General features: G+C 31.2%; 2 protein-coding genes and 1 non-coding gene across 3 annotated transcripts; 1 reads left to right on the top strand and 2 right to left on the bottom strand.

Moving 5' to 3' along the window:
- The first annotated feature begins 9,312 nt into the window (after window positions 1–9,312).
- On the top strand, window positions 9,313–11,520 carry LOC127254762 (bidirectional sugar transporter SWEET14-like). Its single transcript, XM_051280033.1, has 6 exons — window positions 9,313–9,386; window positions 9,931–9,967; window positions 10,075–10,285; window positions 10,643–10,804; window positions 10,914–11,033; window positions 11,127–11,520. Exons 1-6 carry the CDS (start codon window positions 9,347–9,349, stop codon window positions 11,448–11,450), a joined length of 894 nt encoding a protein of 297 aa, XP_051135990.1. The 5' UTR covers window positions 9,313–9,346; the 3' UTR covers window positions 11,451–11,520.
- A 6,369-nt stretch (window positions 11,521–17,889) lies between these two features.
- Window positions 17,890–17,970, bottom strand: TRNAL-AAG (transfer RNA leucine (anticodon AAG)). The gene has a single exon. It is a non-coding gene; the product is annotated as a tRNA-Leu (tRNA).
- Window positions 17,971–22,904: 4,934 nt separating this feature from the next.
- LOC127254096 (uncharacterized mitochondrial protein AtMg00810-like) lies at window positions 22,905–23,306 on the bottom strand. Its single transcript, XM_051278989.1, has one exon. It carries the CDS (start codon window positions 23,304–23,306, stop codon window positions 22,905–22,907), a length of 402 nt encoding a protein of 133 aa, XP_051134946.1.
- Between the last annotated feature and the right edge of the window lie 4,509 nt (window positions 23,307–27,815).

Raw genomic sequence — 27,815 nt, 5'->3', positions numbered from 1 at the left:
CAGTTAAAGATCTTCATAATTTTTTGAATAACAAGAGATAACATCCTCGCTGTTGAAAAAAATAACAAGGAGTAAAATCTTTATTGTTTTACAAGGTCTAGATTCTCTCAGTAAGAGAAAGTCTAGTGTTACATTTGGAGGCAGAACGAACACTAGTGGCTAAAGGGTAGCAAGTTGAGGAAACATCGGATTTATCAATAATGTTAGAGCTAAAAGTATGAAAAAGTAAAAAAATTTCCCTCCCTCAAAAGAAGTATAATTGGAACAAATCTAATGCTAACAATTAATACTCATAAAAAGCCAAAGAGAATCAATACCCAAATGTGAAAAGTCATGCTATGCAACTTGGTCAAATTAACTTTGCCGCAGAGCTCACATATTGGATTAAAAAGATAAATGATGCTTTTTATCCAAAACTTCTCTAGAACCTCGTTCAAAATATCTAGGGAAATGATCAAACTTATGATTTGAGAGATCCTTATCAAGCCAATTCAATTCAAAGATGTGCTTTAACCACAAAATGTGCATACTTCCCAAGAACCTCGTATTCTCTAAAACATACACTAAAAACTAACGAGGATCCTAACAAAGGTATTCTAGCAGCCATAGATAAGTGCATCCCGGATACTCTTAAAGGAAAAAAATATATATCTTAGTACTCTTGTATCATTGAGGCCAATGACCAGAAACTATTTTAAATAGTTTAATAACCTATAACTGAGTTCCTCAAATGGTACGTCACCCGCTACCCAATGGCAGATCTCAATATACTCATTTGGAATGTTCATGGCATTAGAAAAGTTCATAGGATTCTCAAAAGAGAAAAAGTTCAATTTATTATTATTTTTTTTATCGGAAAGAAAATTCTTTTGATTATTTAACCTATGGTTAAAAGGGATACTAGCTTCTTTTTTCGAATAGTGATTTCAAAACAATGCACAACAATTGCTCTATTAAAATTTGGATTTTTATTTACAACCACTTCAAAATTCCGTCTCGGTAGATTATGATCAAAATTTTCATGCTAAATTAAATCTTCTAAAAAATTTTGGCTCTTCTTCATTTCAGGTATTTGTGCAAGGTGTAGCTATACCCAACCGAGGGAACTATGGCAACAATCTCTTTGATTGTTTTAGTGGGGGCTTTAATGCTATTGCAACTATCTTTGAAAGAAAATGGATTGATTGGCCTAAGCTGAGATACATCCATAACTTCACATAGCTATTGTTGGATACGAAACTTATTGATGCCGACTTTGAAGAAACTAGCTTCATCTGGACTAACAACAAAGTGAGGGAAGAGAATGATCGGGTTCTCTACATATCGACATCAAATTACTTTGCTAAAACCACCTGCATCTTTCATCTCTATAGGCTTCATTCAGATAATGCACTTTTACTTATCAAAGTTTTATATGGCATAAGGCATTTTCAAACTCCTTATTAATTCCAAAACATGTGGATTAAACACCACCTATTTTGGAGCCTGGTTAAAAATAATTAGAGCTTTTGTAATACACCGTAAAAATAATTTTCGAAAGTTTGTCAAAACTTGCTGGAGTCCGATGCTAGGGTCAGACAATTTTATTTGAGGCTTAATTTATTTTGGACTTTTGGTGTAAAAAAAAAAAGAATTTGATTAAAATTAAAAGTATTTGGGTGTTTGGGCCAAAGATTGGGCTAAAAAGGAATAAAATAATAGGTATAAAGCCATATTCTAAATATAGAGACATTAGAGAACATGGGTGAAGCAACGTGTTTCTCTTCTTCCCAGCAAGTAGCCGCCGCCTAGTTTCTCTTCTTTTTCCATGGAAGTTTACTTTTTCAAAACTTTTCGTTTTAGTTTCTTCTCTTAAGGTAAGTGTGATTAATCTTAGATAAATGATATATTATAGCTTCTAAACCCATTTGTTGATCCTTAGTGGTATTTTTCTAATTTTTTGTAAATGGGTTTGTTCTAAAATTTTGGAATTTTCTATTCTAGACCGTTATCCGTGATTGAAGGATGGATTGCGTACAATCCCCCTTGGTATGTTATATTGGAGACGGGAGGGTTTGGCCGTTGGCATCCCTTGCAAACCAATAAATAAGTTGATTTTTACGTGTACTTTGGGTTTTGAACCCTTAAGTACCTATTATGGAGTTTTTTTTAAGGGTTTTGATCCTATGTTTGTTATGTGTAATTTGTGATGTGTCATACGAAGTAATAAGGTTGGAAAACCGGGTTGAACCGGCCCTAATTAAGGCCTACTAGAGTTTTCTTTGTGATGTTTCATCACAATTACTTGATAATAAAAAGGAGACATAAGGGAGACGCTGAAAGACTTGTGTGTGTGAGTTACCTCTATGTGATATGTGATATTTTATTCAAATTATCTTCTTCAAATAATTTTGTGGCATTTACACTTGAAGCATGACTTATATCGTATTAATTTATCTTTGATTAATTGCACTTACTCAACCGCGTATTGACCCTCTTTCTACAAACCTCTATGTAGGTGATGGTGCTTCTGCTATCCCTAAATGATGCATCCACGTCACATGATCTATCAGGGGAAATTCGAACTACCTTATCTTCTAGGATACTTTTGAAATATATTATTAATGTTTAATATTTAATTTCTTTTGAGCAAATTTTCAGCTTATACTTTTGACTCGGACCTTATTTGATTTAAATGATAAGCCGGTGTGCTTTAATTTTAAACTTCTATTTTCTTGCTTGTGTTGGGTAGTTTAAGCCTTAGCGCCACAATGTAAGACTCGTTGGTTGATGAATGAGCCTTCCGGTGTGGCGTGACAATGATACTCCGGCTTGAGCGGATCGGGATGTTACAATTTTCCTACTGGATCTATTAACCTTAAGAATCTCCAACATATTTGAAATCTTCTATCAAGCTGAATCAGAGGTTGTTGCTAACGAATAAATATTTGACTACGATCTATCTCGCAATCTGGCTGAGAAGAATAAATGTATTTGAAAACATTACCCAATGCTTTGAGTATGGAAAAGACTTTTGGGAAAGAAAAAACAGCTTTTAGATGGATTGTTGTAGGAGAATGAATTGCAAAGTTATTCCACTCTACAATCAACTACCGAAGAAATAAGCCTTGCATCTTTGTTATCCATGATGAAAACAAACCTGGGACATGCATGAGGATATTAAACATTTAGCCATAAACCATTTCTAGAGACTACTATATGAGGAAGAGCATAACGCAAGCAAAATGAATTTGAATCTCTTTCAATTGATGATACAGTCTCAAGACAATGATACACGTTTAAGCATTCATACTCTCCAATATACGTGTGACATTATTTTCTCTACTAACAAGGACAGTGCTGCCAGCCAGATGGTTTCTTCATGATATTTTAGGAACATTATTGAGATTTGATTCAATAAGATATTCATCATGAAGTCTTAGACTTCTTCAACAATACCTTTATACGAAACTATTTAATTGCCACTACCATTGTGCTTATCCCTAAAGTGGAAAATCTTATCTCTTGGACTCATTTAAGAAATATTATTGTTTGCAACATAAAAAAAGAAAATTATATTGAATATAATTACAAATAAAATGGTTCCTTTCCTCTTTTATTGCATTTAGGAACATCAAAGTGGTTTTACTAAAGGTCATTATATCTTCATGACTTCATAAATAGTGCATGATTGAACTGCAAGAACAAGTACTGCATCCTCATTCTCAAACATAACATGAACATAGCCTACAATCATGTCAATCGGAACTCTAATTTTTCAATGTGTCAATTATTGAGAGGACTTCAGCAAGGGGCTTCGAATTTTTCTACCTTTTTTTTATCATTGTTGTGGATTATTTCTCTAGGGTGATTGAGTAGATTTTTAAAGACAATGCAAAACTTTCTTGTTTTGCAAGAAAGGAAATATAAGGCTTTATCATGTGTCTTATGCAGACAATATTATTATATTGTCCAATTCTTGCGCTAATAAATTCATGATAATTTAGGATTCTTTGAGGATTATGCGAGAACAACCTGAGAAAACTTAAACCAGCAAAAAAGTCCATTTATTTTTTCTAAAAGTTGTCCAATGGCTACCCAAACAACCTTATAGTTTTTTCATAACTTTTAGGCTGCTATGCTCTCAACTACTTACCTTGGGGCCCCATTGTATGTTGTCAATAAACGAAGAATGCAATATGAATATGTTCTTGGAAAAATCATAAAATATATTTGTTCTTGGGACAAAGCTACTTTATCTCACGGAGGCAAGCTCCAAATTTTCAAGCGTATGCTATTTTATACGATCCATATTCTTAAGCCTCTCCAATCTATTATTCATATGGTGGGTATATTTTTGCTAGGTTTTTTGGGGATCATAAAATTGGAGAAAAATATTTCTGGACTTATTGGTATTACAAAAAAACTTCACAATGTGGCCAAGGCTTTCTTTTTTAAGCTATGGTGGCAATTAAGGGAGCACATGTCTTCTTGGACTAAAGATATGGAGCAAAAATACTATAAAAGTTTCTTCACAGGAAACACTGATTATAAAATCCATGAGAGCTTTACTAGAAAGCTAATTTATGTAATTGCAATACCCTCGGAGTTGGGTTGGTGTTGGGTCAACTCCCGTGGATGAGTCGATGTCAGATCATCCGAGATTAAATAGTAACTAAATGATTGAATAGAATACTCATGTCAATAATATGCACATTTTTTTTGAAACCCCTACTGAAAGAACTCAATAGTAAAGCGTGTTTGCTCTAGAGTAATTTGAGGATGGGTAACCCCCTGGGAAGTCTCCCAGGGTGCACGTGAGTGAGGACAAAGCGCGCTGGAATGACTCATGTTGACCTGTGAGGCCAGTCTACCATTCTGACACGTCCGGAATTGCGTAGCTTGTAGATCAGGGTGTCACAATTGGTATTAGAGCTTACCTGCGACAGCCCGCAGTTGTTAACCAGACTAATGCAACGTGGACGTTGCATTCTTAACTGAGGGAGGAGGATGTAATGCCTTCAGAGTTAGGCCGGTGCTAGGCTAACTCTTGTGGATGAGCCGGTGCTAGCTCATCTGAGATTGAATAGTAATTAAATAGATTGAATAGACTACTCATGTCGACAATGTCACATTCCTTTCCAAAAATTCTACTGAAAGAACTCTAGAGTTAGGCGTGTTTGCTCTAAAGTAATTTGAGAATTAGTGACCCCATGGAAAGTCTCACATGGTGCGCGTGAGTGAGGACAAAATGCGCTAGAAGAACTTGTGTTGACCTGTAGGATCAATCACAAGCCTGACACGCCCGGCTTTGCATGGTTTGCGGATCGGGGTGTCACAGTAATTCAGAAAGCTAGTCAAGAAAATATCTTCTGGATTTTGGGCAACAAAAAATGTTTCTTTTGGTACGACCATTGGTATGGGTAGCATCCTTTATCGACCATGATTGGTGGCAGCTATCCACGCATAACGGTGAGCAAATTTTGGAGAAATGAAGATTGGGATATTCTTAGACTTAATTCTATCCTTCCTAGCCATATTGTGGACTTTATCAATGAAATTCTTATTTATCCCTCTACATTGATTAACCGATTTGGAAACCATCTTTGTCTGGTAGGTTCTCGACCTCATCCGCTTGGAACATTGTCCGCATTACCTCTGCCGCTTTGTTTATATTTTTCCATTGCTTGTTTAATTTTTTGACTCCAATTATGTCAATTTTTTCTATTGCATATTTCCTCCATCGATTACGCCTTGATTCTACACTTAAAAAAGATACTTCCTTAGTTTCTAAATGTCAGTTTTATTGAAGGGTGGAGACAATTGCAAACCTTTTTATGGCTAGGGTGCTCTCGCAAGAATTCTGGAGCTACTTTGCACATTTATTTCATATTACCATCAAACCTACACATTCATTACATATGATTGTTAACCATTGTAGCCTTTTTTACACTTAATCTTTCTTTACATGTTCGTATGATTACTGATTTATAATATTTTGGTTCATTTGGACTGAAAGAAATGACACAAAGCATAGGGGAACTAACTTCTAGAACATAAGTATGTAAAACGTTCAAAATCACTTGTAGGTACTTCATGCCTCTGGCATCCTAAAAAAAGTACACTTGTTCGGGGACTTAGGGATTACCACCCAATTTGGTCTATCTTTCCTCCTTCATCTTGATAGATCAAAAAAATTATTCTCTGGAAAAAGAATTGAGCATGATATGGTACAAGTTGAACATAGACAAAGCTTTAAAGGGAAATCGTAAGTTGGCAGGAGAAGGCAATTTAATCCATGATCATCACGAATATAATATTGTTGTCTTCTAAGTGGAAATCAAATAATCAACTTGCAAATTTTCAAAGCTCCAAAAAATTATTCATGTATTATTCTGGCGATTACATGTTGACTTACACATCTCCAGATCAAGATAGACTCGATGGTCAACATCCACCTTATTACATTTTCTTCAGGCCATTTGAGTCTTTAGTATATAGTTTTGAAGATAAAGGTCACTCTCCGGAATTTAAGTTAATGGATCTTAAAATTTTATTGATAAGGTAAGGTAATAAAATATTTCCTAGCTAGTCAGGTGTGTTCTTCCCGATCAACGAGGTGATTAACCCCATTGATACTTTGAGAACTTTTAGAGATTTTATTTATGTTGATGTGACACTCCGGCCCGCAATCCACGTGAAGCCGAGCATGTCGAGATCGTAGACTGGCCCCACAGGTCATGTGTTCTTCAAGTATACTTACAATCACCTTGGATGTTTTAAAACACCTTCAAAATATGAAAAAAAATATATATATATAAACCTAGAGGTTGAGAGCTCTTGGGATAATTTCTTTTCTTAGAATTCTCTTTCAAACTAGTATTTCTGTCCAACTCTTCAAATATATTGTTTTTTTTCTTTTATGGACGACTAAGTGTTATAGGGCATTAGAAATCCCTAGCATGAAAAGATCCCATCATATGTCTTCCATATGTATAGATAAAAGGTTGACCACTCAATTTGTCATTTTGACCATTCATGACTGTTATAGAACAATAATAATAATAACTCATGCACCAATGTTTACAGCAATCTTTCATACTATGTACACTTGTTTTTTTGTTTTTTTTTTTTTTTTTGCATCATTCTAACATTATACCAAGTTAGGATAGTTTATACTACATGTCAAAGAAAGTAAAATAAGATTATATTAACATATGTCATCCACTACAAATAGTTGAAATTTAGTTACAAAAATTTCGTAGCAAAAGAATTTTTGCCACGAAATGAGTTTCTTCGCGTATACCGCATCGGTAAAGGTCTTTGGCAACAAATTTGTCTTCCGTAACGAAATATAATTTTTTTGCAATGAAATTCAAGAAAATAGATATAGCTACGAAAATATGATTTTGTAACTAAAGCTTTTTCGCTATAAAAATAAAATTCATAACAAAAGAACTTTAGCAAAAAAATATGTATGATTTTTATTGCCAAATAGTTTTAGCTATGAAAGATGATTTTATTGCTATGAACATATAGAATTTTCTAGCAAATATAATTTTAGTGACGGAATTAATTTTGTATTACACAACTTATTTTAGCGATAAAATTAATTTTTGTTGTTAAATGATGTGTTTTAACTACAAAATATTTCATAATTAAAAATATTGTAGCTAATTAGATACTTTTTGTAATGATCACACAATGGAATGATACATAAACCTATATTTTTTCTTGTGGTTGTTGAAAAAATAAAGACAATATGTCAAAATGGGTAAAATAAGATTATATTAAAATCGATGAACGATTTTGGAAGTTTTGATTGTTACTCAATGATGAGGCAAATTTTAAATGATCAAATCCAAAAGTAAGTTTGGAGTTATATAAGTTATACATGTCTTAACGGCCTTCAATGATGATGAAGGTTATGAACTATTGAAAATGCAATAGGGCTATAAAAGTTGAAATGAAGATGGAACAAGGGACTAATTGAAAATCACAACAATACAAACTTCAAGAGTTTATCTCAATTTATCTTTATTTTTTCTTTATCTTCCCTGTAATATTTGTATTTTTCTTCCGATTCCTTTATGGTTCGATCAGCTTTATTTTAATTCCGCTTGTCCGGTTCCTTTCTCTTTTTTTTTTTTTAAATTTATTTTAAAGTTGAGTTCGAATTAATTTCACTTGACGAAATTTTCGTTTGGTATCATTTTTACGTACAAAAAGCATTCTTTTTAGAAGCTTTATGGAGTATTATAGGGAATCATTTCACCCATTTTTCAATCGGTTTTCTCAAATTGTCGTAGAAATTGAATATCTGAGTTTTCGGATACAACACAATTAATTATGTTTGTTAACACATTACATTTCTTACTAGTCAATTATTATTTTCAAGAAATGCTTCAAACCTCATTATGTTGCAATTACGATTTACGTAATTCGAACGTTGTTACATGAATAATTTATTTGTAAATAGTTGAAAAATATTTCTACTTCTGCATTTCTGTTTAGAATTGGTAATATAACTAAGACTATGAATTGCTAATTCATATTTAACACTTGTATCAACTAATGAATGCCATCCTACAATGAATTCATAATAATGCATTATAATCCCAAAAAGGAAAACAGGGAAAAGAATGTTATGATATCATCATAATAACATAGATCGATTCATTAATAAATTATTAGTCACTGCATTATTTTATTTGATTTCTTGATTGTTTAATTCTAGAAACTAAATGACAGAAATGCAAAATAGAAAAGAAAATCCAATGGATTGTCGATAATGCAGAAGTTGGATGGGAAATAAAATGAAAAATGAATTAAATTAAATTAAATATAGGATATAAAGCAAATGGAGAAGATAAGCCTAATAAACCATATCTAGAGTTATTTTTAATCCATTATTTGCAGAGTGGATGGATGCAAATTGAGGCAAGCAAATTAAAAAGCAAAATGACGTCGCCCATGCCATAATTGGTGCCAGGTGGCGCATCGCCATTGGATGTTTGTTCCACACAAGATTGGATTTTGGCTGAATAGGATGACACATTCAAGACAGATAAATTTGAATCCTCAGACTGTTGCATGAAGAGATGCCAACGACGATAATATGAATATCAATGGATCATAATAATAATCATAATAATAATAATCATATCACAATAAGTAAAGTGGATCTTTTCAAATTTATCTCACTTTTGCAAAATTATTTGGCTGAACTTTACACTTTAATTTGGCACAACTGTCCCCTGATCATGATCTTTTGTGTATATATAGGGTACTTGTGCATCACTCTTGTTCATTCTTCATTAAATATTTATCCAAGTTAATTAATTACTTCAAGTTCAGCAGCTTAACGATGGCAGGTTTTTCTTGGGCTTTCGCTTTTGGTCTACTTGGTGAGATATACAATATATATATATATATTTGAATATATTGTGTTCGAGTTTCTGCATGGAATTTACCACTTAATAGTAGCCTTACATATAAATATCATGCATATAATAAATAATGTGGGAAGGGTTGACGTGCCGATTAGGGATAATCAACTACGAATGAATAATCGTAATAAACACAGACAAGATACACAGTAACCACGTACTTTCAACTAACACATGCTCTATTAGTTGAAAATATATCTTGACAGTTATATTTTATGAATGTGATGTACCGACCATTTGTAATGTGTTGTTAGTTCATTTACTCTATTTGTAGAATATTATTATAAATTAAATCATGTATTGCTAACTTATTATATATATATATATATTGAGTGTGTTGTCGGTACATTACTTAATGTTAACACCTCCGTAAATATTAAGATTTAGCGTTGAATATACATCTGAACTTGCAAATTTTACAATGTTAACGTAGTTGTGGATATGATATATATATATATATATATATTAATTAATGATAAGTTCAATTATTTCATGTTAACAGGAAACATTGTATCCTTCTTGGTGTATCTTTCTCCCATGTAAGTATGTTTTGCTTATTCCACTGTACCCAATGTAAATACATTTTGAGTTCGATCGAAGGAACTAATTCAATATTATGTTGTATATGTGAAATTTATATTATTAGACCAACATTCTATCAAATATATAAAAAGAAGACGAGCGAGGGCTTCCAATCGGTGCCGTATGTTGTGGCTCTCTTCAGCGCCATGCTATGGATATACTACGCTTTCCTCAAGTCCAACACGACTCTTCTCATCACGATCAATTCTGTGGGATGCTTCATCGAGACCATATACATTGTCTTTTATCTTGTCTACGCTTCCAAGAAAGGAAAAGTGAGTACGTATATGCATGTATAATAATTTCCGTTTCTATAGATATTTTAAAAAATTTTAACCCTATCTAAAAACAATAACCTTTTTGAATAATAAACCCTTCATATATTGTTTTTTTCGCATAAAATATAACGTTAAATATCTAATTTTTTATTATTTCTAAAATTTTACAATACTCCGAAACTTCCAAAATAAATTCTATCTAAATGGAGGATTCGTCCTATTAACTAGTTACTTGTCATGCAAATACAAATACGATTACGAATACATATATATATATACATATACGGTGAATTATATATGATATGTTAAAAATACTAATGCGTACATTTGAATATTATCGGCGAGGGCATGCAGGTTCAAACCATGAAGCTCATTGTTGGGCTTATCATTTGCGGGTTTGGATTTATAGTTCTTTCGACTTATTTCTTAGCAAAACCTTCGCAACGTGTCGTCATTGTTGGATGGATTTGCCTCGTATTCTCTCTATGTGTGTTTATTGCTCCTTTATGCATTGTGGTAAGTTTATAGTAGTATTTCATATAAATATAAAAATAAAAAAATCCATAGAAGATCAATATATATATATATATATAATATAAGCTGATTAATTTAATTCATTTTACAGAGAAAAGTAATACAAACTAAAAGCGTCGAATACATGCCTTTTCTACTATCACTCTTCCTCACTATTAGCGCGATCACATGGTTTTTCTACGGATTTCTGATCAGGGATTATAACATTGCAGTAAGAATATCGATCTTTTTTCAATGTTCTAATTAACTACAGTTGTTAATAAATAACTAATTATTAATGACATTGTTCTTATATTAATTATAGATTCCAAATGTGCTCGGCCTCGCGTTCGGCGTGCTTCAGATGGCGCTCTACATAAAATATAAAAACAGCAACACATCTACTGAAGAAAAGCTTCCTGAAATGCAAATGCAAGTTACAATCAGCTTGTCAGAACAAAAAATGCCCGAAATCGATATCCTAGTATTGGATGAGACTAAAACTTCAGAGATAGCTGAAAAAATCGTCGACATCGCCAAATTCAGTTCAGAATTGAGTCTTATGAAAATTCCGGAGGCTTCCGGTAAGAACATTGATGGATTGAAGCACTTTGAACCCCAAAATTTGGCCTTACAACCTCAAGCTTGATCATGGATTTGGATATACTGTTGTGATGTGTAATGAATTGTCCCTTCCTCGCTTTCTGCCTGTAATTGTGAGTGCTGCTTTATATTCACTTTTATGTGTATATTGTTGTATTTTAATTTACTCAAATTATGAATGAATGATCGCAGGATAGGGATAAGCCCAATCCTTTCTGGTACTAAACTTTGTGCTGCATATGTGAGTTATCCAAGTGATATAAAAATAATGAATATGTGCAGTATATTGATATTTTTGAAAAAATATGTATATTTTTTGTGCTAAAAGAACAAATCAGATATTTTGCTATTTGTACATAAAGTACTTTTACCGTATTAGAAAATTGATATATTTTAGTGGGACAAACAAAAATAATAAAAAAATTAATACTCTCTCCTCCCTTAATAATCTATCCATTGTTTCTGTTTTAATCCGTTCCATAATAAAATATCAATTTCTTTTTTTAAATAATTGTATTATCTACCTAACATTACAAATATCATTCCAATTTACAATATATTACACAAATATCATTATCTTTATATCATACCATACTAACAAGGTTAATTTAGTCCTTTTTATCTTTATTTCTACTTTATTATAATATTATACTAATATTTCTAAAACTCCGTGCAAAAAGCAAATGAATATATAGATATGAGACGGAGGGAGTATGAGTTAAAGACAAAAAAAATAATAATACTACTTCTGTCCTTAACAATCTATCCATTTTTCTATTTTGGTCCGTCTCATAACAAAGTATTTATTTTCTTTTTTTTAGTAATTGTACTATCTACCTAACGTTACAAATACATTTCCAATTTACAATATATTACACAAATGTCATTACCTTTATATCATACAATACTAATAGGGTTAATTTAATCCTTTTACTTTTATTTCTATTTTATTTCAATATAATATTAATATTGTGTAAAAAATAAATGGATATATAGATGTGAGACGGACATAGTGTGTATATATATATATATATATATAGCACTAAGAGGCAAACTACAGAAAAATTTAAAGCGGCAATTCTCAAATAATTGGCAAGGAAATTGTGTGAATGAAGATGTTTAGTTTGTCACATTTTTGTTTGGAGGTTTGAATTTTGGATTTGGATTTTTGAGAATTTTGAAGTAAGAATTTTTAAGTTGTGTTTGTTTGAGAGATTGAATTTTTGTAATGATTATATTAGAAGAAATTATTATTTTATTAGAAGAATTGATATATTGATGTGATAGTTTGAATTAATATATTTAAATATTATAAAAATTATGAGTAATAGTTAAAAGTGAAATTTGAATTAATATGAATATGCTGCATGCATACGTTGTATACACGTATCACCTCATAGGCATATTGTATGGATGTTTAGTATATATAGACGTGGACGTTTGCTATTGGTATAAGTTGTCTATATATATATATAAAAGTTTTAAATGAAATGTGATACACATTAATCTTTAATCTCTCCCGTTCTCTCCATTAGTATTAAGTATTATATAATATATCTATCTATATATGCACTATATATAAATATAATAATAACTCACTTATATATACATATATTCTATATATACGCCACACACATATATACATATATATATACTATATTATATATAATATATAAAATAGTAGTTAGCGGTAAAAATAATTAATGTTTCTATTGACTAATTATATAATAATATCTCAATAAAATATAATTAAATTTTGAAATTAAAATAATACATATATACATACTCTATTTTTTTAATATAAATTGGATTATATTTTTATGGCATTAATCGAGAAGAAAAATAGTATCCAAACCACAGTTTTCCTCTCGACTTTGACAAATTTTTTAATATTCTTGGCCTTCGACAAACACTGCACACAGGGGTGATTTTTTCAAAAGATAATAGTATAGGAGTGGATAGTAGGAATTTTACAAAATCAACTGGTACCGTAAATCTACAGTAAATAAATAAATAAATAAATAAATAAATAAATAAATAAAAAAAAAAACGTTCAAATCCTCTAACCGAACACAAGTAGTTTAAGTCAGTTATTGCTATTATTAATAGCGGGAGTGGTTCAGCAAAATTTTTGTCGGTTGAGAAATATTTACTGATATAAACATATATATATATGTATAATATGAATAGCATAATATTGCCATGCTTTTATAATGATTATTACTCCCTCCGTCCCACGTACCGTGTCTGCTACACTGTAGACACGGTTGAGGGGTGTAATTAATAGATAATTAAGAATGTATTAGTGAAAATAATTATCCGATAATATAAATAATTATAAATTAAGATTAAGATAACTAATTAGTTTAATTAAAATTTTAAAAAAAATTAAATTAAAAAGTTTAAAATGAGATTAAAGTGTGTAATTATTTTTCAAAAAAAAAAAAGTAACATGATATGTGGGACGGACAGAAACAACAATATGGACATGGTATTTTGGAACGGAGGGAGTATTAATCTAAAATATGTGGATAATAATGCAATTAGAGATAAAATTTTGCTCATTCTTCAACAAATTGTACATAAAAGTGTTGTTTCTTTGAACATGCTTTATTATTCTTATCTAACTACCATGCAAAAAGTATCACACACAAGATAGAAAAGATCATTGTTAATAATAATAATAATACTTTCTCCGTTCTACTTAATATGAGCCAATTTTAATTAAAATTTAATTAGTAAGTAATTAATAAATATATTAGTAAAAAATAATTATTACACAGTAAAAATAATTATAAATTAAGATTAAAAAAATTGAATAGTTAAATTACGATTAAAAAAATTTATAATATATAAAATTTGAAATATGATTAAAATATATAATAATCTTTTTAAAAAAATAAAGATAGATTATATGGAACAAATTGAAATAGGTAATAATAAGTTAACAAAAAAAGATGTCTACAAAAAAACCTTATGTAGTGCAATAATTCTGCCTCCCTCTCCCATCCTGTCACTGACGCCACCACAGTCCAATTATCCAAAATCAATTTTTACATTTCAACGTATGAATTTTTTTTCTTTATTTATTTATTTATTTATTTTTTTGCTGATTTTTCTTTTTTTTTTTTATCAATTTTTTATCCATTAATATGAAATTAATGTTGGATAATTATTTAATTTATTATTCATTTTCCTCCATCCCATTATTTAGTTTAGACGCAAAATTTTAGGTACTGTGTAATTAGTAAGTACTTAAAAAATTGTATTAGTAAAAATAATTATAAGATAAGATGACTAAATAGTTTAATTAAAATAAAAAAATATAAATTATTAATTTTAAAATGTGATTAAAGTGTATAATTATATTTCCAAAAAAAATGATAAATTATATGAAACAAACGAAAATAGAAAAGATGTGATAAATTAAGTGGGACTAATGGTATATTTATTTAGTTGATGAAATTTAATTTACAAATTAAATTTATAATTTTTGAAACAGATTATTCAGTGAATTGAAATGTATGTGAGCTATAAAATATTATTATTAATGTGATAGCATGTAAACATATGAATACCGGTAAACCAATTACGTGCGCCGCTTGTCCAAACCAAATAATATGGTAATGGGTTGAGACTTGGACTTGATTAACAAAATCTAATTTTCATCGAAACTTATCAAAATGGCAATAATTTGTTAAATAAAACCTAAAAGCTGGACCAAATATAGCCCTAATGTAGATGACAAAGATATTGTAGTGTATGAAATTGAATATATATGTACGTACCTACATGAACTTTGCATGCACGTGTAAGACATGCATGTTCGATTGTGTAAATGCATTTAAAAAACAAATTGGAAATGCAAAAGTATACTTTGGTCTGCATGTTTATATTTTTATAATAAATGAAATTTTGGAAAAGGAAGACGAGTATTTACCCAATTCAATTCAAAATTCAAACCAATGCATTGATGGTTGTGGTTTCGATGATAATTTTTTTCCACTTTACATTTGAGTGCCTATAAAAGCAAATACTTCTCTCATTTCAAGACGCAAAATATATGTATAAAAAAATGGTAAAATAACAAAAAAAAAAAAAAAATTACTGTGATTTTACGAACTCGCTAAAAACTCCTCGTGGTTTTAAAATTTCAAAAAATCTACTTTTGTTTTCCAAAATATTGCAAACTCTCTCATTTTCTTTAAATTTGACTAACGGACGTTAAATTTTATTTATACTCTTATTTATATATTTTTTAGTTTAGTTCTCTCTCTTATGCTCTTTCTTTCTTCTCTTCTTCCCAACTTCTTTCTTCTCTTCTTCCCAACTTCTTTTTTCCATCTTCTTTTCTTTCCCAAATTCTTCTTCACACGTCTTTTTTCTCAATTTTTTTCTTCTTCTTCTCAAATTCTTTTTCACGTCGTAGTAGTTCCACCAGGTTCTTTCTTTTCTTCTTTTTTTTTTTCTAATTTTTTTTCTTCTTCTTCATCTCCAATTCTTTTTTGAAGAATAAAGAATTGGAAAAGAATAAGAAGAGAAATAAGACGACGGGTAGAAGCTGCTCGAGCAGGAAAGAAAGTAGGAAAAAGAGAGAGAAGAAAGAAGAGAAGGGGAAGAAGAGGATGAGGAAAAAGGGGTTGGACACCAGTTTTTTTTTTTTTTCTCCAATTTTTTTTTCTCCGTCTCTTTTCCCCCAATTTTCTTTCTTCTTTATTTTTTCTCCTCAATTCGTGCAACAACAGCAGGTTCTTTCTTTTTTTGATTTTAAATTTTGATGTCAAATTGATTTGTAATATTTCTGGGTTCGGCAAAACCGAAGAATAAATATTTCCGAGTTTGGTAAAACCGAAGAAGAAATCAACAGTGAGTAATAACTTGCGCATTCTCGTCTCCATCTCCATGTTCGGTCGATTAATTGTGTTATAAATTTGTGATCGATTTCAAATTTCTTTGTGTTTAGCGGATTTAAAATAAAAAAAAAAAATTGAGATTAAATTCAAGAATAAGGAAGAAGCAGCTGCGGTAAAAAGTAGTCATTAGGGTATTTTAGTAATTTTATACAGAAATATATCACTTTATGGACCAAAAATCGCATTTCAGGCGCGTGATATACAACCGCCGTTAAATCGTAACGGATGGGGATATTTTGCAACATTGTAGAAACCACAAGAAGGGTTTTTAGAGTTTTAGAACCACGATGAGTTTTCAGCAATTTTGGTAAACCACATAGGGGTTTTTTGCTATTTTGCCAAAAAAAAAAAAAAACAATTCCTCTCCTCTTGATTCTCTCCTTTCTTATTTTTTGTTTCCGGCTATATTTTATGTGAGTTTTCGATCAATATTCTAGCCATTTTCCTTTCAATTCAACCCTCCTGATACTGTATTTGTTTGACTCTTTTTAGTTTGTCAAATCTCCCAAATATTGGGATGCCATCTAATTTGAAGACGAACGTCATTTTATCTTTGAGAACGTTGCGTTACAAAGTGGAAACATTACTGGGATATATACGTTATTACGGAAAAAAGTTCTACCTCGACTCGATGTAATTATCGAATTTATTTTGAGAAAATATTTTGATTATCGAAATTATTTCGATAAATTGTTTTGATATCAAATTTATTTCGATAATTATATTTTTGCAATATAATACTCCCTCCTTCTCCCGTAGATGACCAATTTCCTTAATTATTTTTTGATGTGATAATTATAATAGAGTGATATATTTTTATTCATTTAATTAATATTTAATGGATGAAATACATATTAATCAATTTTAGGACAAATATTTTTTATATTTAGATATATTATTAGTATAAGTATTTGTAACAGAACTAAAAATTTATAAATATAAATATAAATATAAATTATTTGTAAAAAATTATTAAAAATATAGACTAAATTGTTTTTGCATTTAGTTAAATTTTTCCCAAAATTTTTATTATCCACCAATTTTTTTTCTTAATAATGTAAAATCAAATTTATTTTTTATTTGTATATCACATCAAATAATTATACAAATAAAAAAAATTCTTATTCAAATTCAAATTCCATACTCTCCACCAAACATGTTGGTGTTTATAAATTATAAAATATATTGGTTAACATATTGATTAAAATTATTTTTTTTAAAAAAAAAAAATCAGCTCGACCCAGCTTTTCTTGAGTCTATTTTTTTTTTTTTTTTTATTATGGCTGAGTTAAATGTTTGGATCATACCCAAATTTGTTTACTCTAATTAAATACAACTAAAAATAAGCATGATTTAGTATAATATATCGAAAAATGCCGAATCATATTATATACCGTTATGAAACTTTTGTTATATTAAATATCATATAGCTATCGTACCGAAATAATAAAAAAATGTTATATTAAATATCATATAGCTATCGTACCGAAATAATAAAAAAATAATACTCTCCGTCCCAATATAATAGTCTTGTTTATAAGTAAAATAGTAAAAAAATAAATAAAAATAAAATGTTGAGAGTGGGATTTGAACCCACGCCCTTTCGGACCAGAACCTTAATCTGGCGCCTTAGACCAACTCGGCCATCTCAACTTTTGAAATTATTTTGATATTTAATTAAGTCAAGTTAATTTTATTATTATTCTATGATTAATTAGGATACTGTATCAATATCTATTAAAAAAATTGTTTTGATAGTTTTATTGTATGATTAATTGAGTCTAATCCAACTAAAACTTTATAATCTGTAAGTATATACATATCAACATGTCTTACAATGGTAAGATACATTATATGATTTGTATAAGCTTTGACGTAGTTGTAATATTTGCAATTTAATTTTATCACTGTGGCCATTCAGTCTTAGATTGTATAAATCTATTAATATCTCTTAGGGGTGTGTTTGGTTCAAACGAGGGGAGCGGAGGGGTGAGATTTTAGTGAAAGAGGGGGCGAGGTGAAGGGAGGAGAGAATATTAAAGCAAAATAAAATAATATTTTTGTATTTGGTTAGACTAAAAAAATAAAATAAAAATAGAGTAATTTTACTATTTTGCTCTTATAATATATAAATAAGAAAAATAATAATATTTGAAGTTTCATTAATTTATTAGTAAAATATATATTCCGACGTAGTAGGTAATATAAGTATAGTTTAGTTTATAATACGAAAGTATTTATTAAAACTAAAATACAAATAAACATAATTTTATTTAAAAATAATAATGGAAAAAATATATAAAATATAACGATTAAATTAATTATTAATACTAATTCTAATAATTTAAGATTTAGTTAATTTAAATATATTTATTTAAATATCTTATTGTAAATTATAATTATATTTGTTATAATAGAATTTTTTAAAAAATATATTATAATTGAATTTAATTAAAATATTTTAAAATATATAACTATATTGTGATACCCGAGTTTTTTACTACTCATTGGCCAATATATATTTCATATTTTAGGTGCTGGTAAATTACTTATATGTTAATTTGTGGTAGTTTAAATATACCTCATGAGTTGCATACATTAGTTTACTTGAGTATTAATTGTTTAATTATATGTTCTGTTTATATTATTTATGTGTTAATTTATAATTAGTTGAGTATAATTCATGCTTTGAGTGCACTTTATATTATTTATATGTCATTGGTGATGTTAAGTTATTTACTTTACTATTAAATGTTAAATTGTTTATAATTTGGTATATGCTTTACCTGTTTATTAATAAGAAAATATATTGGATAAATTAATTGGATATCAGTGATGTAAATTAAATATAGATAAATCGAAAATTAATTATACTAACTAAATAAAAAGTAAAATAAATAGAATAAATAATAATAATAATAATAATAATAATAACAACAAAAAAATTTAAGGCGGTGGGGGTGGGGAAGAAAAATTAATATAATTTGTCTCCCTTCCCCTTTCCTCTCCATAAAAAAAATAAATAAATAAATTAAACTGCAAAAACATTATAATCTCTGCCCCTCCCCTTCTAATTCCTCAAACCAAACAGACTTAGGGAAAGTTGTTATTAATAGACGTCAGGGCTATACCTTATTTTTGGATGTGGCTAGGATGAAACAATAGTTACGAATTTTAAATATATATAAATAATATTTTTTAATATATTTAATAAAATATTAATAATTAGAAAGTAAATTTTTCTAATATTTTTAGATGAAAAATATCAATAATAGTATTAATATTAATTTATTTAATATTTACTTTTTAACTAACAAAAAAGTCTTAAAACAAAAATAAGAGGCTCCTAAATATATATATAAATAATATTTTTTTTACCAATAATATAATATAAGTAATTAAATAAAATAATTTTTTTAGTATTTTTAGATGCAAAAATATTAATAATAGTATCATTATTAATTTTATCTATCATTTTCTTTTTAGTGCATAGAAAATAAAAACAAAAATTAGGATTCCTAACTATATATAAATGATATCGAGAATTTTTTAACTTATAATAAAATATAAATAATTAAATAAAATATTTTTTCTAGTATTTTTAAATACAAAATATCAATAATAGTATTAATATTAATTTTTTTAATATTTTTTTAATATAAAAAAACTATTATAAAAAATAATAAAATAATTGCGCAAGTTTGACGGCATTGGGATCTAAGTGCATCAATGTTGTAATAGTTTTCAAACTCAAGCATCTAATTCACAGTTTCCAAGTGGTTTTTCTCTAGTTGTAACTATTAGAATTTATCAGGAATTTAACCCTAAGTTCAAGATCTATGGTGTTATAATAATTGAGATAAGAATAAAGCAAATTAGATTTTACCTTATTCCTCAGCATAGTCGGATTCAGATCTGCAAATTGATAGAGGGTTTTGTGTTCTTCAAGCCTATGGCGCAACCCATCCTGAGAAAACCGCCAGGGTTTCTGCCGTTACTCCCACGATGAAATATGGAACGTAATGGTTGTTGCGTCTAGACGTGGGATCACAACCCTATTTATATCCCTTATTATTAATTGGCCTCATCACCCAATTAATAATTTACCGGGTTTCTGCACATTGGAGGACCGCACTTACTAAACACATTTAAGCCCAATAAATTAATAGATCACTTAATATAGATTACATTTAACCCACAATTGGATTTTTAATCCAACAGTAACTTCTGTAAAATCTTCAGGTGCTAACCAATCAATCTTAATCAAACATTATTTTCTATTCGAGCTATCTGATGTTTGAGATTTTGAGCTTCTGCAACTGAATTATGCAGAAGTAGTAGAGATGAAATGATATTATCTTCTTCATCATCATTTATGGACTTCTCTCCATATGAGTTTTGACGGTATTTCTACACCTTAAACTCCAATTCTGATCACTCTTGAATGATGCAGCGAAATGAAATGCAACCTCAAAACGTTTGTTGTGTTCAAAGTGATACTGTTTGCTTGAGATTCGAACAATAACAAGCAACAAAAAATGGAGTGCAGAATTAATCGAAACAAACAGCACACCAGCATTTGTTGACCAAGTTCGGCCCTCAACCGTCCTACGTCTGGGGGTACCAACACAAGAAAATTCCACTATGAGTAAGGCAGGAACAAGATACAAAAGCTCCTCACACACACTCCACAAATCAACAACCACAAACCCAACTTAAATGTATTGGTTTCCCTACGACATACAAATGCATCTTTCTTCGCAAAGGCAAGCATGCAAGGACTCGACCTCCATTGGTTGTGCTCTGAAATGGGACGATGTTGTAGGCAGCTTGTCACCTTCTCTTCCTTCGACTCTCTTTGCAATCCCCTTTGAACCAAAAAAACACTCGGCAGTTTGTCAAAACAACATACTGTTGTGATTCCTTCAGGATGTGATTTTGACTTCAAATCTCCAGCAACTTCGACATGGTTCAGACTCAATGTAATAGATAAAAATCCTCTACTAAAAACATGGTCTAACCTCCCACAAAAATCCCTCAAAATAAAATAGAACACTCACCTCAACTAGAAGTGAAACTCAACTATTACACCATGAGATTTGGGCTTTCCTTTCAGTGAAGATGAGTAGAACTCTTCAAGTTCTCACTCTCTACTTAGAACACGAAAGATATTACATTTTTTCTCTTATATAATTATGAAAGCCCCATTTCCACAATTTTATGGGTAGTGTATATATATATACATACACAAACCCACTTCTTCCAATCAACATTCGACAATAAATGGACTTAAAATGGTCAACTATGCCAAGACGCATCTCATGACACATATCTAGCATATGGGACAAAATTGATATGTCAAACTCCACATAAATATCTAGAAGAAAGAGATAGTCAATACTACCTCTTTTGGTAATGGGTGTTTGAAACATTTTTCTTCCTTTATTTTTGACATTCCTTTTGCATGCAATTTCGTGGAACAAAACCATTTTGTCTTTATATGAAGTAGGACAATGAGATATATATTTTGTCTCACTTTGAAGCTTTTTCAATGACCAGAACATCAGAACTTGAGCCATGAACTCGAGCAGGTTGCAGTCTTGCAGATAGCTGATTGGTTGTATGATCTTTCTACAGATCCAAAACAGACTGAGTCTCCCTTCCTTTTTCTTCATCTCTTTTTGACTTTCCATTTTGATGCAAGCACGAGGGACAAGGTATTTTGTCTTTGATTACAGTCAAGCATTAAGATAAACAATTTTTCTAATGTTGGAGCTTTTCAAAGACCAATATATCAGGCCTTGAATCGAGCATCAAGAGTAGATTTGAAGACATGCATGCATCTACTTGGTTGTCTCATATGTCTGCGGATCCAAAATGGGTAGCGTGTCCCTTCCTCTTTCTTCATCTTTTTTTTTTTACTTTCCAAATCAATGCTTACACATTTTTCGTTGTGCCTTTTTTCAATGAAATAAACAAGATTTCAATTGTCTTTTTATCTGTGAAAAAATTTTTCCAACTCAGAAAATATGTGGAAAAACATTTTACATCAGCAGCCAACGTGGACAATTTAGCAGCCACACATGCACCAGTTGATTGTCTGAACATTTTGCAAATCTTCGATACATCACAAATTTTTTAATGCCAACAAGCTTAATCGATCATGTTGGAATAATTGATATAAACTAAATTTTTCAAAATAATAATTAGGGTACACCGTCATATATATACACGGGGTTATCAGTTGGACTATATACATAAATGAATATATATACAATATATATCAACATTCCCTCAAACTCAAGGTGGGACTGTGGAACCCAACTTGAGTTTGCTCAAGAACGACTAAAAACGGCCTGGAAGATGGGGCTTGGTGAAGCCATAGGCAGGTTGCTCTGCGGAAGAGGTGGGAGACAAAGGGACGTTGTTGTGAGCAATGTGATGATAAACGAGGTGACAGTCGATCTCAATGTGCTTCGTACACTCATGGAAAACATCATTAGTCAAAATTGTCATGGCACTCTGTGACAATGAACAATAGGAGTGGAGGACTGAGGCACACCGAGATTAGCCAGCAGCCAACAAAGTCACAGAAGCTCGGAAGTGGTATCGACAAAAGCTCTATACTCGAACTCCGCACTAAACCGAGAGACGACTGTTTGTTTCTTACTGTGCCAAGAAATAAGTGAATCGCCAAGAAAGAAACAGAAACCAGTGGTCGAGCGGCAATCGGTAGGGTCGTTCGCCCAATCAAGATCAGAATAACCGGTCAATACCAAGGACGAATACGCTGAATAATAAAGAAGAGTGCCTTTGATGTACCAAAGAATCCAGAGAACAACAAAATAATGAGTCATCCGAGGTGCAGATATAAACTGACTAACGACATGAACAACATAAGCAATGTCAAGTCGAGTGACAATCAGGTAGATCAGGTTTTCCGCCAGCTGATGATACAGGCTAGAATCATCAAGAGGGACGCCATCCATCAGAGTAAGACGGCAGTCAGAATCAAGAGGTGTAGGAGCGGTCTTTGAGTCCGTGAGACCCGCTATAGGGTCGAAGGCATACTTGACTTGAGATAGATAGTATCCGTTGGAGGTGTCGGAGATCTCAAGAGCGAGGAAGTATCAAAGGGGTCCTAAGCTCTTCATCTCAAAGTGACGGTGTAGATGATCATGCAGCTCTGATATACCGGATTGATCATCACCCGTTATGGTCATGTCATCCACATAAAGTAGCAAAATAGTAACTCCAGAAGACCCACGAGGAATGAAGGGAGCTGAGTCATGATAGCTGGAAGTAAAGCAAGTTGGAGTAAAGCAGAGCTAAATTTTGAAAACCAAGCTCGGGGCGCCTATTTCTGGCCATACGAATCACGACGAAGTTTGCATACCTTGGACGACGTAGGAAAACCTGGAGGAGTAGACATATATATGTCGTCGGATAGCTCACCATGCAAAAAAGCATTCTTGACGTCAAGCTGGTACAAGGGCCACTGACGAGCAACAGCAATAGAAATGAGACAATAGATGGAGGTGAGACGAGTAATCAGAGGAAAAATCTCGTCAAAGTCGATACCATACTCCTGAGTGTAGCCTTTAGCTACCAAACGAACCTTGTAGCACTCAATGTATCCATCAGAGTGAGTTTTGATCCAGAATACCCACTTACAATCAATAGGTTTCTTGTCGGTAGGAAGATCAACCATATCCCAAGTATGACTTTTCTCCAAAACCTATAAATATTGAGACATAGCCTACCGCCACAATGGATCCGCATACGCCTCACAAAAGGACCAGGGTTCATGGTGGGACAAGGTGGTAGAGAAGTAGTGATAATCAAGTAATTGAGTAGGGAGATGACTATCCCAGAGTGGAACGGCGAGAGCCAGGATCAGGATCCGGGATTGGAGGAGTGTTAGACTCTGGGAGAGGTGAGGGATCAGGATCGGGAGTAGTAGTAGGCTCGGGGTTAGCGTCGGTTTGGGAGGTGCAATCGGGACAGCGTCAGGTGCAGTAGACGGATTGTTGCACCATTGGAAGGAAATAGAGATGGTGAGGACAAGGTAAAGAAGGGAAATGAACGATCAAAGGGAATTCGAAAGTGGGACAAGGTAGAAAACTTAGTATGCTCGAAGAATATGACATGACGAGAAGTATGTACCCTATTGGATGTAGGATCCCAACAACGATAACCATTATGCTCTACCCCGTATCCCAAGAAATAACATAGACCCGCGCGAGGTTCTTACTTAGTGCGTTTATGAAGAGAAAGAAGAACAAAACTGACACAAGAAAAATGGTGAAGAAGACTATAATTAGGAGCTCGATTAAAACGTCTTTCAAGGGGACTGACATTACCTATGATAGAGGAAGGAAGACGATTTATAGTGTAGACAACGGTAAGTGCGGCTTTTCTCTAAAAAACGATCCGGACAAGAATCAGATAAGAGAAGAGTGCGGACTGTATGAAGGATGTGACAGTGTTTACGTTCATCATGACCGTGTTTTAGAGAGGTGTATGTGTAGGAACGCTGGACAACGGTACCCTAATCAGAGAGAAAACGGAGAAAGGAAGAATCTGTATGCTCAAGAGCATTATCTGTGCGAAAAGTTTTGATAGTGGAGGAAAACTGGGTTTGTATCATTTTAGCGAAATCCATATAAATAGAGGAGATTTCAGAATGTTGTCGCATAAAATAAATCCATGTAAAGCGTGAATAGTCATCGATTATTTTCCCAACGAACAATCCACACAATCAAAAGATTAGGGTACATTGTCATATATATATACATGGGGTTATGGTCCGGGCTATATACATAAATAAATATATATACAATATATATCATCAACAACATTTATAAATTCTATCATTTTTTTCAATCGAGTGTTGTAAACTCTATATGCTTTGTTGTTCAAAGAGTATCCAAGGAAGACACTTATTATTATTATTTTTTAACTCGAATTGAACTCTTGAAGTTGATTTGTCCTTCAATGTGTAGGACCGATAACAAAATATCCGAACTTAGGAGATATTTTTCTTATTTCCTTTCCACAATTCATAAATGGTTGAGTCAGTGTAGGGTCTTAAGCTTACGTATTTATGATATATCATTCTATGTTAACAACTTCCATCCATAAGAATCTGGCTACTCCTTTTGCTTATGTCATTTTTTTTCCATTTCTTGCAACGTTTGGTTATTTGTTGCAAATACTCCATTATGATGAGGAGTTTTTGGTGCTAAATACTCAAAACAAAATTTCATGCTCTTTACAGAAAACGTCAAACCTCATATTATCAAACTCTTTTTCATAATTAGTACTCAATTGTTCACATTGGCCTTTTTTCTCGTTCATCAAAAGATTACAAAACTTCTCAAAACCTTCAAAATGTATCTCGTTGTGCATGTAGAAATATACCAAACTATACATTGTAAATCATCAATGCAAACAAGGATATTTCTCTTTCCACCTAGGCTTGGTGTATTGATTGGACCCGCCAACTCTATATATAGTAAATCCAATAAGCCTGTGTTACCCTGTTGTTCTAACACTGGGTATGATACCATTATTTGCTTTCTACAAAGTAGAAACGTTTTTGAACTTTGGAAGTCCATTGATTGCACCACTTTTGCTCAACTTCATGAGATTTTTTTGATTGATATGTTCATCTCTGGTATTCCATAAAATCACTTCTTCATTCTTCAAAATTAAAGTTTGTGTCTCCAGATTTTCAAGCAGGTAAAAGTTGTTCCTTGATCGAATACCGGACATAACACACTGAAAAGTAGAGTTATAGACTTGACAAGAATCTTTTGTGAATTTAATTTGTAGATGCTCATCAAACAACTGACTTATACAAATTAGATTGATATTCATCCCTTTAACATAATAAACTTTGGAAAGTTTAGAAATACCTTCGAGTTCTAAGATACCATAACTTACAATCTAATATTTAGCTCAATCTCTAAAAATGACATACATATTTATCTATAATGAATCTTTCAGAAGGTGTCTTCCGCTGGCCATGTGACGGGAACAACCACTTTCAAGCTTCCATCTAGTAGAAGTTGTGGTTTTTTGGCTAGAGGGAATAAAATAGCATTTCATCCGGGCTTGAACACTCTTTGGTTTTCATTTCATCTTGAATGTGATAAATTTTCTAAGATCATTTGAGGGGCAATGGATGCATCTTTTAGTCATTAGATCTTTTGACAACTATTCTCTAACTATTATAAATTTCTAGATTTCTTATATTTTTCAAGCATCTTTAGCTTTTGAACCTCTTTTGAAAATTTTCGATCTGTATGAATTCTATCTTTTGAAAATATAGTAGACTTAATGTCCATTGAGTGACAAAAGCCGAAGCCTTGACAATCTCTAAATAGTTTACAAATTGACAGAACTTAGTGTCCATCAAACATTATCTTTTATCCTTCAATACTACCATCCTTTTGTATCTAGTTGCACATCGTCCTGTTATTGTTTTCAATGTGGAAGTATGTACAAAGTTTCAATCAGCCTCAATGGAGTCTCAATTAGAAGCAACAAAGCATATATTCAATACATTCATAGGACTCGTTTATCAAAAAAAAAAAGAAAGAAAAAAGAAAAAAATTCATGGGACTTTTGAATTTGGCTTTTAGTAATCACAACATTCTATTCTTGATCTTAACTGAGTCAGACTGGACATATTTTTGTGATGAGCAGAATAGCACGACTGGTTGATATTTTATATATGTGATAATTTGGTGAGCATGAGTACAAAAAAAACACAATATTATGGCATTTGAAAGCTGAAGTAGAGTACGTTATTGGGCTCAGTTTTTGTGGATTAGATAGATGTTGTATGACTATGAAAATAAATAAATTCTTTTGTATTGTTGTGTGATAACACCTGTGTAATAAACATCTCTAAGAATCTAATGCAACATGAAGAGACAAAGCATTTTGACATCCGTTACCATTTTCTTACATATTTGGTGGACTACGCTCTATGCATTCTCAAATATATTGGAACAAATGGTCAAAATATACATATTCTCAAAAATTCATTGGATAATGATCATTTTGAAGTTGCAAAGAGAATTAGGTATGTGTTCACAACTAAACTAGAACGATTTTATGTAACTATATTTTTCTGCCCTGCAATAATATATTTATATAATATAATCTTTTGAATATTGGAAAATAAATGAAAAGAATATAAAAAGATAATATAACGTAGTCAATAATCATTACTCTGAAGGTTGTCAATATTGGTGAGTGAACTAATGTGATTGTTGCAAGATGACATCGGTAATAGTTTAAGACAATTTGCAATTCGAATTTCATATTTATGGTAGTTGTGTAACTTCTCATGTGATCATTGTTATATAGGTGTGTGCTTGGGACAAAAGCCTCCTATTTCCAATAGCTCTCTTCAACACTCATATCCTCATTTCTCTAAAAATTCATGGCTCGAATTCGGTTTGGTGGAAGATGCTCTAGGAGAC

The sequence above is a fragment of the Andrographis paniculata genome, unplaced genomic scaffold (assembly GCF_009805555.1).
Source record: "Andrographis paniculata isolate CXL003 unplaced genomic scaffold, ASM980555v1 Contig52END, whole genome shotgun sequence".
NCBI lineage: Eukaryota > Viridiplantae > Streptophyta > Magnoliopsida > Lamiales > Acanthaceae > Andrographis > Andrographis paniculata.
Note: the sequence above shows the minus strand (reverse complement) of the source record. Positions and strands in the feature narration are given on the sequence as shown.

Bases quoted from the DNA above. Each gene is read 5' to 3' on its own strand.
- LOC127254762 (XM_051280033.1), top strand. From the start codon at position 9,347: ATGGCAGGTTTTTCTTGGGCTTTCGCTTTTGGTCTACTTG. The intron at 10,286-10,642 runs GTGAGTACGTAT...GAGGGCATGCAG, and splicing joins ACGCTTCCAAGAAAGGAAAA to GTTCAAACCATGAAGCTCAT. The intron at 11,034-11,126 runs GTAAGAATATCG...TATTAATTATAG, and splicing joins TCAGGGATTATAACATTGCA to ATTCCAAATGTGCTCGGCCT.
- LOC127254096 (XM_051278989.1), bottom strand. From the start codon at position 23,306: ATGGATGGCGTCCCTCTTGATGATTCTAGCCTGTATCATCAGCTGGCG.